Source organism: Rousettus aegyptiacus, unplaced genomic scaffold (assembly GCF_014176215.1).
Source record: "Rousettus aegyptiacus isolate mRouAeg1 unplaced genomic scaffold, mRouAeg1.p scaffold_m13_p_1, whole genome shotgun sequence".
In the NCBI taxonomy this organism is placed as follows: Eukaryota; Metazoa; Chordata; class Mammalia; order Chiroptera; family Pteropodidae; genus Rousettus; species Rousettus aegyptiacus.
In genome coordinates this window covers 175204856-175217692 of record NW_023416284.1, presented here as the reverse complement: position 1 = coordinate 175217692, position 12837 = coordinate 175204856, and the positions used below count along the sequence as shown (strand labels likewise).

Sequence of the window (12837 nt, the reverse complement as noted above, 5' to 3'; positions counted from 1 at the left end):
CTTATCTCCAAGATGAATGAAATGTCATAAACTGTACACATGGTTCAGACTAATCATATTATATATACATTAATACAGATTAGGCAAAATGTATAACTTGTGAATAAATCACTAATCTTCTCTTTGTATTTTTTATTTCAGAATTGGGAAAAATAACCAAATATCCAAATCAATAGGCCATGTCTATTGCTCTACTTTAAAGCTCTTAATAAGTAGTAAACTTGGAAGGCTGACGATAAAAGAAGTCTTAAAAATACTTCTTTAAGATGCTGTTTAAAGAAAAGAATTGAAACAACTGTGTAGCCATCTGTATAAAAACAAACTAAACCACACCTCATACTGTACACCAGGATGAATTCAAATGGATCAAAGACACAAATGTAAAAAGGGAAACTATTGAAACACCAGATGAAAACACTTTTCTGTGGGTTAAGTTTTTTTTACAAGGTATTTGCCAGGTAGATGTGTGAAACTATTGAAGTGCCAAATCAACTTCAAAGCCAGAAGTTCAGTGAACCACTTGGGCAGGCAAAGGAGAGAATATCCAGGAGTAAATGATTAGCCAAGCCTTCACTAGGTGAGCCAAACTTTCTTTAAATCAAAAGCTCCTTGTTTCTTTTGCCTCAAAAATGCACACGCTTTTATTTTTAATACAGTTTGTATTAGTTTCCTAGAGCTGTCATACAAAGTACAAAAAAAAAAAAAAAACTGAGTACCTTAAAACAGCAGAAGTGTATTCTCTCATAGTTCTGGAGGTTATAAGTCTGAAGTCAAGGTGTCGGTAGGGTCATCTCTCTCTGAAGACTCTACAGGAGGCTCCTTCCTGGCCTCTTCTAGGCATTCCTTGACTTAGAGATGCAGCACTCCAATCACATGATCATCTTCTCCCTATACATCTTCACATCATCTTCCCTTGGTGTGTGTCTATCTTTGTGTCCAAATTTCCCCTTTGTATAAGGATTAGGGCCCACCCTAATGATCCCATTTGAACTTGATTACCTCTAGAAAGACCCTGTGTCCAGATAAGATCACATTCCGAGGTACTGGGGGTTAAGATTTCAACATACCTTTTATGTACTGGAGGTACATAATTCATCCCACTTCAACACAGTTCAATAGTAATATATCTATTGAGCATACACACGGTTTCAAAAAATGACATTCTCCATGTCAAATTCTCCCAGAAATTAGCAAACCCACAGGCCAACACACCCCAAGGGGTAAACTGAGGACACCCAGCATCGGACATTGTCTACAATACTCAGGATAAACGTGCAGATTCTGGGGCTCCAACCTAGACTCACTGAGACAGAACCCTGAGGAGGAGAGGGCAAAGAAGCCCAGATGGGGCATTTTCCTCGAATGTTCTCAAGATGAGAAAAGGATTTTAAAGGCTTAATAGCATACACACCAATAAGCATCTATGGGACTTCCAAGTTTCATATGAAAGAAAAATCAAGCAAGTAGCTACTTTCCTTGGGTTTCAACCAGAGCTTCCACAGGAGCAGTGAGAAACCAGGCAGGGCTGACTTGGAAATGGAGCATTCCACAGAGCTCTGCATTGCCAGACCAGCGAGGCTGCCACCATTGATGATAGGGTGATTCTAACCCAGCCCCAAGGCTCTTATTATAGCATGGCTGCAAAATCTAAACTGCAAATCTGATCCTTATACATTTGCATCTGTCATCTCTCCTGGATGCCACCCATACTTCCAGGTCACATTTTCTTTTATCGCCCTGCCATTGCTGAAACAAATTGGAACACCGCAATAGTCTGAGAGTAGAGTTTGCTGGTCTGATTACAGGTTGGGGATCAGAGTACTGGGTAGGCCTGCCAAATCCCTGAAATCTGCAGGAATTTCCCAGAATAGAATGTGTTCCTTGAAGATGCTCCCAATTTCCATATTGAGGTATTGTGCCCTCTTCATGCCCCCTATTCCTACCCATTGTCAGTTTTAAATTATATTCCCTAAGTGCACCTAACTTCCTATAAGCCGGCTGAAGCCTATTAAAGGCTCTGTATGTGCCTTTGGATACTGCTCTGCCTCTTACAAAAGAAAGGTTGGAAATGAGCCTCACTAGGGCAACTGCTAGAGAGATATCAGAACATCAAATAGATTCTGAAGAGAGGTAACTAAAAGAAGCAACATTACAGCCATGAAGATCACTTCTACTTTGTGGAAAAATTGAGTTCTAACAGGGTTCAGAGATTTCTTAAAATCAGGCATTTCAAAGGCACCTTTCATCCATTCATTCATTCATTCAACAAGCATTTCCTAGCTCAGTTCATTGTTAATTTGAATGATGAGCATGAGTATTACAGTCAGGAAGCTGATTACTGGATTTCTTGAAGACACGGGGCTAGAAGAAGCCTTGAGCTCTAGAATGGCTAAGACAACCATGTGTCCTCAAAGAAAACATAAAAAGCTTCTGAGGAACCCATTTGGGCCTAGTAGGAGGCATATCCAGAAAAAGCGAATCCTCTCCTTCTGGAGCCAAAAGTGAACAAGGAGGAAACCCCAAGTAAAATGGTGAAGAGTCAGTGCTCAGAAGAAAGGGGACTCTTCCAGGCTTGAGCCAAGAAGGATTAGAAGGAAAGAGGAAGAAGGAGTATCATCTAGTTCGCCACAAAAAGAATGAGAAAATGGTTAAAGTAGCATGCTTCTGATAACATTGAAGTCAACTGTCATTTTTTTTCTAATTATCATTTTTTAAAAGGCAATAAAGAGCCCAGGGATAAATACTTATCCAAATATTCATTTAAATATATAGAACTAGAACATAAACTTGAAGTGTGAAATTGATCTCGAGGTATATTAAAATTATAGTGAATTTTAGAAAAGATTTTTAATAAATCAACGTAACAGTTTTATGACACAATTCAAACTTCTGGAACAAAAACTCAAATGTACTTTGCTAACAATGAAGCTAAGAATCAGTCGATGATGAAATTAAGGTGATGCAAAAATTTTAAATATAACAGCTTTTGCAATCATATATTCTTCCTTTTTTAACCTTCAGCTAAAGGGTATTGTATTTATTGATGAGTTTCACCATGTATAGTTTAAAAGTAAATTAATATTTAATAAGATAACTCTTTTAAAACTAAATCTTCATTTATAGATATATTATGTAAAGTACTTTTTAAATAAAAACAAATTTCAGAGCAAGCAATAAAGAGAAAATCCTTCTCTATAGTTATATATCAAAAAGCAACTAGGTAACATACATTTTAAAAAAGCATCTCTTGTCAGAGATGGGTAGGTAATTTTTATCATATTTGCTGTTGTTTTTAAATTTTAAAATGGAAAAGTTAATGCCTTGATATGATCTTTAGCTAGCTCAAATATAAATACTTTACAATTAGAACTTGACTATCACACTTGCATGATATATTTTATCATAATGCTCTCCATTTCTTGATTCTGAGTAGAGATACAGCAAATCAAAAAAAATGACCCATCGAGAGAAAGGAAAATTCAACTTATAATTGCCAACATTTGAAAATTGTGACATTCTGTTAGTTTTTAAAAAATACTTTAAAAACTATTAAGGTAGTCCAATTTGCTGATTATTTTTATTAAAACTTATCATGCAAAATTAAGTCAACTGGGGGTTCCAGTCCCAGATGGAGACATAGGAAACATGAATTCACATCCTCCCACATGCATACCAAATCGACAGTTACTCACAGAGAAATTCCCTTTTTAAAAATTAAAAAAAAAAAACTAGCTAAGCAATTCCTACACATTGGGAAAATGAGAAAATAGCTATGCCAAAATATGTAGGAAATACTGAGATACACTCTTGCCATAAATTCTACCTCTGGCACAGTGACATACAATCAGGTAAAAACTCACGATTCTCAGCTTCTCCCTAAAAAGTGAAGGTTTTGGACTCAATATCTAGTACTCCAACTTTTAAGACTCGTGCCTGAAGAACAGGCCCCTACAACACCTACCTCCAAAAGCCAATGGGGCTTATAGTCACGATACCCACAAGACTATAAAAAATGAAGAAACTGTCTGTTGAGGTTTGCAAGGACTCACTGCAGCTATCCTCCCAGGGCTCGGCACAGAGGGAACAGACAGAAATGTCCATCTCCCAGTCTCTTTCTGAAAGAGATCTATTCACATACTTTAAAAGCTGCTACCTGAGGGTCAGGCTTCTAATTTAGCACCATCTGGGGAAGCCAGCAGACACCATCTCTGCATTCTCCTTGTACCCCACTCCAAAGCACCAATATCTCCGTAGAAGGAACTGGTAGACACAGCTGGCACCCAGGCTTCTGCAGCTGCCTCTCAGATGATGCCCCCATTGATTGTCAACCCTGGTGGTCAGTGGGGGCTTGCATTTGCCAGTCCCACAAGACTGTAGTAAACAGTGAAACAGTTCTTAACCAGCTATCTTCTCAGGGCTCAGGGCAGAGAGAACAGACAAAAATACTTATCTCCCAGTCCTTCCCTGAAAGAGATCTGTTTACATTCTTTAAAAGATGCTACCTGACAGTGTGGCTTCCAATCAGCTGGCATTTAGGTGCTGACTGAGATCCTCACTTTTGGGACACTGACAGGTCTTTGCACACCCTCAACTTCTGGGACCCACTAAAAACAAAGAAGGCAGCTTGAACAATGGCAAAAGTTTAAGAGACAACTAAGAGCTAGGCCCAAGCTGAATGATCAGGTTTATTTTTTTAAATGAGACCACTACTTCAAGACTACAAGAGGTAGCTGTTTGATCTAATGTGCAGAAATCAACACAGAGAGCCAAAGAACATTAAGAAACAAATTAATATGTTTCAAACAAAAGAATAAAATAAAACTTCAAAAACAGACCTTAACAAAACAGAGACAAGTTTTTTATGTGATAAAGAGCTCAAAAGTATTCATAACAATGTTTGCTGAGGTCAAGAGAACAATGTATGAACAAAGTGAGAATTTCAACAAAGAGCAATTAAGAATGTGCCAAACAGAAATCATAGAGCTAAAGATTACAATAATTCAACTGAAAAATTCAATAGAGATATTCAATATCAAGCTATGTCAAGTACAAAAAATAATCAGTGAACTTGAAGACAGGGTAGTGGAGTTCATCCAAATAAGAGGAGCAAAAATAAAAAATGAAAAATAATAAATGAAGAAGAATGAAGATAGCTTAAGAGACTTGTGGGATGCCATCAAACAGACAAATATTCATATTAAAGTGTCTCAGAAGAAGAGAGAAAGAAAGAGCCAAAAAGCTTATTCAAAGAGAAATGGGTGAAAACTTCCTTGACCTAAGGGAAAAAAAACAGACATGCAGATCCAGGGGGCTCAAATAGTTCAAAATAAAATAAACCTGAAGAGACCATACTGATTTAATTGTAATTAAAAAGTTAAAGTCAATGAAAGCATCTTAAATGCATCAAGAGAAACTTGTATACAGAAGATTATCATAAAATTTTTCATCAGAAAATGTAGGCCAGAAGGGAGTGAGATAATATATTCAAAGTGCTGAAAAAGAAGTCTGCCAACCAACAGTACTCTACCTGGCAAAGGTGTTCTTCAGAATTGAATGAGAAATAAAGAGTTTTCCAAACAAACAAAAGTTGAAGGAATTTATCGCCACTAGACCAGCCTTATGAAAAAATGTTAAAGAGAAAAGCTAAAATGAAAGGAGGCTAATTGGTAACAGAAAAACAGAGAAATATAAAACTCACTGGTGAAGTCAAATATATAATCGAATTCAAAATACTCTAGTGTTGTAATGGTGGTAGGGAAATCAGTAAACGTTAAAAGACAAAAGTATTAAAAATAACGCTAACTATAATAACTTCTTGATTAATACTGAATATAAAACGATGCAAATTGTGACGCTAAATACACAAAATGCAGGGGTGGGAGAGACTGATATGTGTTCAAAATTAAGTTACTATCAGCTTAAGATAGACTGCTTTAAACATGTTGTATGTAAGCCTATGGTAATCACCAAGCAAAAGCCTATGATTGATATACGAAGATAAAGGGAAAGAAATCAAAGCATACCACTACAGAAAATCATCAAGTCACAAAGAAAGCAAAAGAGGGAGAAAAGAACAAAGGAATTACAAAAAATCATAAAACAATTAATAAAAATGGCAATAATAAGTTCAAGCCCATCAATAATTACTTTAAATGAAAATGGACTAAATTCTCCAATCAAAAAATAAAGGGTGGCTGAATTGATAAGAATATAAAACCCAACTATATGCTCACTACAAAAGATTAACTTCGGTGTTAAGGACAGATGTAGACTGAAAGTAGAGGGATAAAAAAGATATTCGATGCAAAATGGAAACCTCCCCCTGCAAAAAAAAAAAAAAAAAAAAATGGAGTATTTACACTTATATCAGACAAAACAGATTTTAAGTCAAAGACTGCAACAAGAGACAAAAAAAGGTTATTTTATAATGATGAATGGGTCAATTCATCAAGGGATTATAACAATTGTAAATATGCACTCAACATAGGAACACATAAATATATAAAACAAATATTAACAGATCTAAAAGGAAAAACGGAGAGCAATACAATATCAGGGACTTTAGTACTGCATTTCCAACAATGGGTAGATCATCCAGGCAGAAAATCAATAAGGAAACATTGGACACAAACTACACCTTTGATCAGATGAACTTAATAGACATTTATAATTAACAGAACATTCCATCCAACAGTAGCAGAATGTATAATCATCTTAATCACACAGAGAACATTGTCCATTATATGTTAGATCACAAAATAAGTTTAAAATTCTAAGAATATTAAGATCATATCAAGCATCTTTTCCTACCAAAAGGGTATGAAACTAGAAATTGATTATAAGAGCTGAAAATTTTACAAATATGTGGGGATTAAACATGTTTCTGAACAAACAATGGGTCAAAAAGAATCAAAAGAGAAGTAAAAAAAATATCTTGAGACAAATGAAAATGGAAAAAACATCATCTCAAAATTTATGAGATGCAGCATAAAAAAATTACAAGAGGGAAATTTATAGTGATATAAACACCTACATCAATAAAAAAAGAGCTCAAATAAACAACCTAACTTTATGCTCTAAAGAACTATGAAACTAATAACAAAGAAAATAACAAAGAACAGAGTGGAAATAAATGAAAAAAGGTTGAGAACAGAAATAAATAAAACTATAAATTTATTTTTTTATAAGGAAGTATTACTACTGATGCCACAAAAATACAAAAAAAAAATAAATCATAAGGAACTACTATGAACAATGATAAGCCAAAGAACTGTACAACCTAGAAGATATGAAAAAATTTCTAGAAACATACAAACTAAGACCAAATTAATAAGCAATAAAAAATCTGAACAGACTAATTACTAGTAAAAAGATTAAATCAGTAATCAGAAACCTTCCAGAAAAGTCCAAGATCAGATGGCTTCACTGGCAAATTCTACTAAACACTCAAAGAAAAATTAATATGAATCCTCAAACTCTTCCAGAACACAGAAGAGTAATAAACACTCGAGCTCATTTTATGATGCTAGCATTACCCTGATACCAAAAATTTGTATGGAACCACAAAAGACACCAGATAGCCAAAGAAATCTCAACAAGCATAAAGCTGGATGCATCAGACTTCCTGATTTCAAACTATATTACAAACTTAAAGTAATTAAAACCATATGGTATTGAAATAAAAGCAGACATATAGGTCAATAGAACAGAATAGAGAACCCAGAAATAAATCCACGTAATTAACTTATGACAAAGGAGCCAAGAATATGCAAAAAGGAGAGGATAGTCTCTTTGATAAACAGTGTTGGGGAAAGTAGACAACCACAAGCAAAAGGATAAAACTGGATCCTTATCTTTCATCATACACTAAAATCAGCTCGAAATGGATTAAGGACTTAAATATAAGACCCCAAACCATAAAACGCCTAGAAGAAAACATAGCAGTTAAGCTCCTTGACATTGGTCTTGACAATAATTGTTTGCATTTGACACCAATAGTGAAAGCAACAAAAGCAAAAATAAACAAGTGGGACTACATCACACTAAAAAAGCTTCTGTGCAGCAAATGAAACTATCAACAAAATGTAAAGGCAACCTACAGAATGGGAGGAAATGTTTTCAAATCACATATTTGATAAGGGTTTAATATAAAAATATAAAGACCTCATATAGCTCAATAGCAAAAAAAAATCTGATTAAAAAATTGTCAAAGACACTGAATAGATATTTTTCTGAAAAAGATACACAAATAGTCAACAGGTACATGAAAAAGGGCGCAACATCGCTAATCATGCAGATTAATACAGATTAAAAACAGTGAGATATCACTTTACGCCTGTTAGAATGGCTATTAATAAAAAGACCAGAAATAGTATTGGTGAGGATGTAGAGAAAAGTACAGTGGTTGTAGGAATGTTAACTGATACATCCCCTCTAGAAAACAGTATAGAGATTCCTCAGATGTTAAAACTAGAACTACCATATGGTCCAGAAATCCCACTTCTGGATATGCATGTAAAGGAAATGAAAACAGGATATTGAAGAGATATCTGTACTCTCATGGTCATTTCATTACTCACAATAGCCAAAATATGAAAGCAACCTTAGTGTTTATTAATGAATGAATGAATAAGGAAAATGTGGTATATATACATACAATGGAATATTATTCAGCCCTGAGAAAGATGTCTTGCCATTTGCAACAACATGGAAGGGATTCGAAGGCATTATGCAAAGTGAAATAAGACAAGCAAAGAAAGATACATATTGCATGGTATCACTTACATGTGAAATTTTTTTAAAAGTCCAACTCACAGAAGCAAAGAGGAGAAAAGGTGTTGCCAAGGATTCAGGGATGGGCCAATAGAGAGAGGGTGGTAAAAGAATACAAACTTTCAGTTACGAGATGAAAACGAGATGAGGATCTAATGCAAGACGTGGTGACCGTAGTTGATAATACTGTATTGTATAATTGAAATTAGCTAAGAGGGTAGAACTTAACTGTTCTCATACACGCACAAAAAGAAACATGTGAGGTGATAAATGTGTTAATGAACTAGATGGGGGAATCCTTTTACAGTGTTTATTTATATTGAATCACCATGATGTACACTTTAAATATCTTACAATTTTGTCAATTATACCTCGATTAAAAAAAAATAAATTCATAATTTCTGTTATATTGATAGCCATTCTGAGGATTATCCAGATGTCCCATGTTGGTTTTGTATCATTTAGCAATTTCAGATTCTTCTGGAATTGATTTTCTTGCTACTCTTTTTATTAATAATGCTTTATATTCCTTCTCTTTAAAATTACTATTATTATTCTCAAACTATTACCACATAAATGTCTATATTTGATTTTCAATGTGGGCTATTTTTTAAATGGCAGATGGTATCTGGATATATAAAAACTTTTCAAAATGTGACTTTTTCAATTTTTCTGAAGAGCTTGACGATCATTTTCAAAGTTTTTGCAGAAGATTTTTTTCCTGCCCTCATTTTTCATCTTTTTAAAATCAATTACTATTTTTATTCTGCTTGGTCAGACAAATAGGTTTTTGATTTGCACTCTATTCTAATAGTACACACACACACATACACAATTTCTTTTTAGCTTTTATAATTTTTTAAACCATCGAAAAACAAGATATAGTTTGGCCCAAGGATTTTGAAATTATTCAATTTTTTTAAAACTAACACAATCAAATTATAGCACTCTATAATTTTGCTACATATTACATTATTATAAAAACGTTTAGTTCTAGGTTTAACGATGGGATGGCTAAGCATGAACATAAATTTTCCTTCCCTTATTTCTCTATTTTATTCTTAGATTCAGAAGATTATTGCCATGAATTCTTCATCCACTGATAATAGATTTGAATTTAATTCCAGTTGTTCCAAATGCCCTTCAAATTTTTATAATAAAAATATCATGATGGGAATTAACTGATAAGTGTGAAAAATATATACTTGAGTCCAGCAATGCTCTGAAACTAATATTACTAAGACTTCACATATTTCAGGGAAAAAATATGCCTATAGCACAATAAAACTTAACAGCAATCAAAAGTTGGTTCCCAGGGATATGTCCATTATTATTATTTTTTAATTTTTCTCTTCTCTCAAAGTAATAAAAGTGGCAATAACAAATATAAAAATTAAATCTATAACCACATTATATGTAGATTCCAGTATTCGCTTATCATGGATCTACTTCACACGAGAATACTAAGACAGGGAGGTAGGTGCTCAATAAAACTCTTCATTCAAAAGATGGCTGGCAGTTTTTATTTGTCATTAGTTTTTATTTGTCATTAGGACATTTATTTGTCAACCTAAATATGCTTGCTAATCCCCACGCTTCCATATAACCCAGTCTCTACCACCTACATTGATGCCCTTTACCAAGTCTGGATCACAACATTACTGGCTCCTTACTCAAAAGACCACATATTTACATGTTAATGTACACAAACATATAAAACACTCTCTAAGGCCAGAGATATGTTCACTTGGCCTATAACAGATCAGTGAACTCTGAACTGGAAGTACAACACTCTACATTCATTTGGTTTCATAAAAACCATCCCATCCATCAGAGGTAATGATTGATTTTATCTACTAAAAGAAACCAAATTAGACAATCTGTCTAAATCCATTATTCATTTGATCTATAAACCCAAGAAAAAGACTTAACTTCCTCTTGCCTTGAATCATCTACATTAGCTCCTGAATGGTTATGAAGGTCATGTTCTAGTCTTGATTCCATAATAAGAGTTCTTCTCTCTGAACAATAAGAACTGTCATCTTACAAGAACACCAGTTCTGAGAGACTCAACTGAAGGACCAAGTGTCACTCTTGCCACTGTATCTTCCTACAAGCTCCCTTTAGGATTAGAATGAAAATCTAATTAATTTTTCTATTGTATTACCTTTCCCCTGAAATTTCAAGACTAGATAGTTTAGGAAATAATTGGTATTCGGTAAAGAAAACTACTATCATCTCTTTAGTTCACAAAGATTTTAAAAGCTCTTTAATGTAAAATTGTTCATTAATTATTAAGACATTTTAAACAAATTCCTCAATATTAAAAATATATAGATCGAGGATCATTTAATTTTAAAAATTTTGAACACCGTGAACATATATTAACTGCATTTATTATGCGGTATTTATCTCAGATTTTTGGCTGAATAAGATGGTTAATAACATCAGGTTAAAGACTTTAATCTTCTAGATTAAGATTTTAAAACATTATTTCTTAATTTCCGGGAGATTACAGTGTACCAAACTGAAAATTAACAAATTCTGATGTAACTTCGAAACCAATTAGACAACAAGCCACGGTTTCCCACTGTTTTTCCTATGACTTCACAACCAGTTCATGACTAGTTACTGACTCTTAAAAATAAAAGTTGAGCTTAGCGCTCTTACCTGGTACCCTCTTTGCCCAGTTGATCATGTGAACCAGCTCCCTGTCTGCGAGGTTGGTTAGCAAGCCCATCATCGAAGCCTCACTGAAGGGTCTGGTTGAATCATACTCAGAATAGAGTAGGGGGGGCTCAGCCTCCAACAAGGCACTGACCATCTGATCTGCTGTCAGGGATAAGGCAGGGCTGCTCTTCTTAGGGTGCTTAATCAAGAGAGGGTTTGACCACATGCTGGCAGCTCTCATGTCTCCAGAGGACCCCGCTTCATTCCTGTTCTCCCCATCATCTCTTTGGCGCTTGGGTTTCAATATTCTCCCTCCTCTTCGGTCTTTCCGTATCCCTGACAACAGAGAAAAAAAAAGTTTATTCTTTTTCTCACATACGCTTGTTTACTAAAACTATCTTCAATGCTAATAACCCTTTATTCTATTTAAAGAAATACTTTGGGGCACAAGTGCGCTGGTAAGTGTTTGACAACCAGCTGAACAAGACATTTATTTTTTTAAAAGGCTTTGATTTGTAGCAGTCACCAATTTCCATGGTGTAAACACTTCTACCATGGCAAATTTTAAGCTACTTGTCTAACAGTAAGCAGCTTACAAAAATCTTGAAAATTGAGCAAGCTTTTGTGAGCCAGTACAACCTGGTGTGTGTGTATGTGTGTATGCGTGCGCGCGCACACATGTGCATGTATCTGTGAGTGTCTGTGTGTGTATGTTTGTGTGTGTATAAAAGATGCTATAAAAAGAACAGAATTATAATAATTATTCTTGAAATATAGCTTAGCATTGAACACTGCTTCTGCTATGAACATTCTTTAAATAATAAACTAAAAAAAAATTTTTTTTAAAGCATTTAGTAAACATCCTTATCATTCAAGTAGACTTCTTAATGGAAGACACTAAAAAGGAATGACTTATCCGAAATGTTTCTGGCAGCCTCTGGACCCCAGAGGTGCTTGTTAGGTCTTCAGAGCTGCTAAGCTACACATCATCACCTTAGGAACTGACCCAAGACCCTCGAGTAGGCATCCTTTTCTACTTGTAAGTGGTAACTGTCATATTACCAGTGACATACCGGTGTCATTACCAGTGATCATATTGCACAAATACTTTATAGTAGCTCAAAAAATCAAACTAGAATAAAGTAGAAAAAGTGAAAAATGACCCAACTTCTACTTCTATTTTAACCTAGGTTAAATGAGAATTATTTATCAGAACCAATAACTATAGGCTGTGTTGCTATGGAACATACAGCCAGTTCTTAATTATATAAAAGGATGGGACATAGGCGTGGCGAGCACAGTTAAAATCCAAAGATAAAATTTAAAACTCATTCTCTGCTCCCTCCGAAGATATTTTTCGGAATTATTTGTAAAGCAGCAACATAGATTGTCATG

The 12837-nt window shown here is 34.6% G+C and overlaps 1 protein-coding gene across 8 annotated transcripts in view; it reads right to left on the bottom strand.

Moving 5' to 3' along the window:
* Positions 1-12837, bottom strand: part of ESR1 (estrogen receptor 1) — a 304656-nt gene that overhangs the window by 109168 nt on the left and 182651 nt on the right. For all 8 annotated transcript variants that reach the window (XM_036222773.1, XM_036222778.1, XM_036222784.1 and 5 more), the window contains one exon: positions 11443-11778. In XM_036222773.1, coding sequence (XP_036078666.1) covers positions 11443-11778 — 336 coding nt within the window. The remainder of the gene's footprint in view (positions 1-11442; positions 11779-12837) is intronic.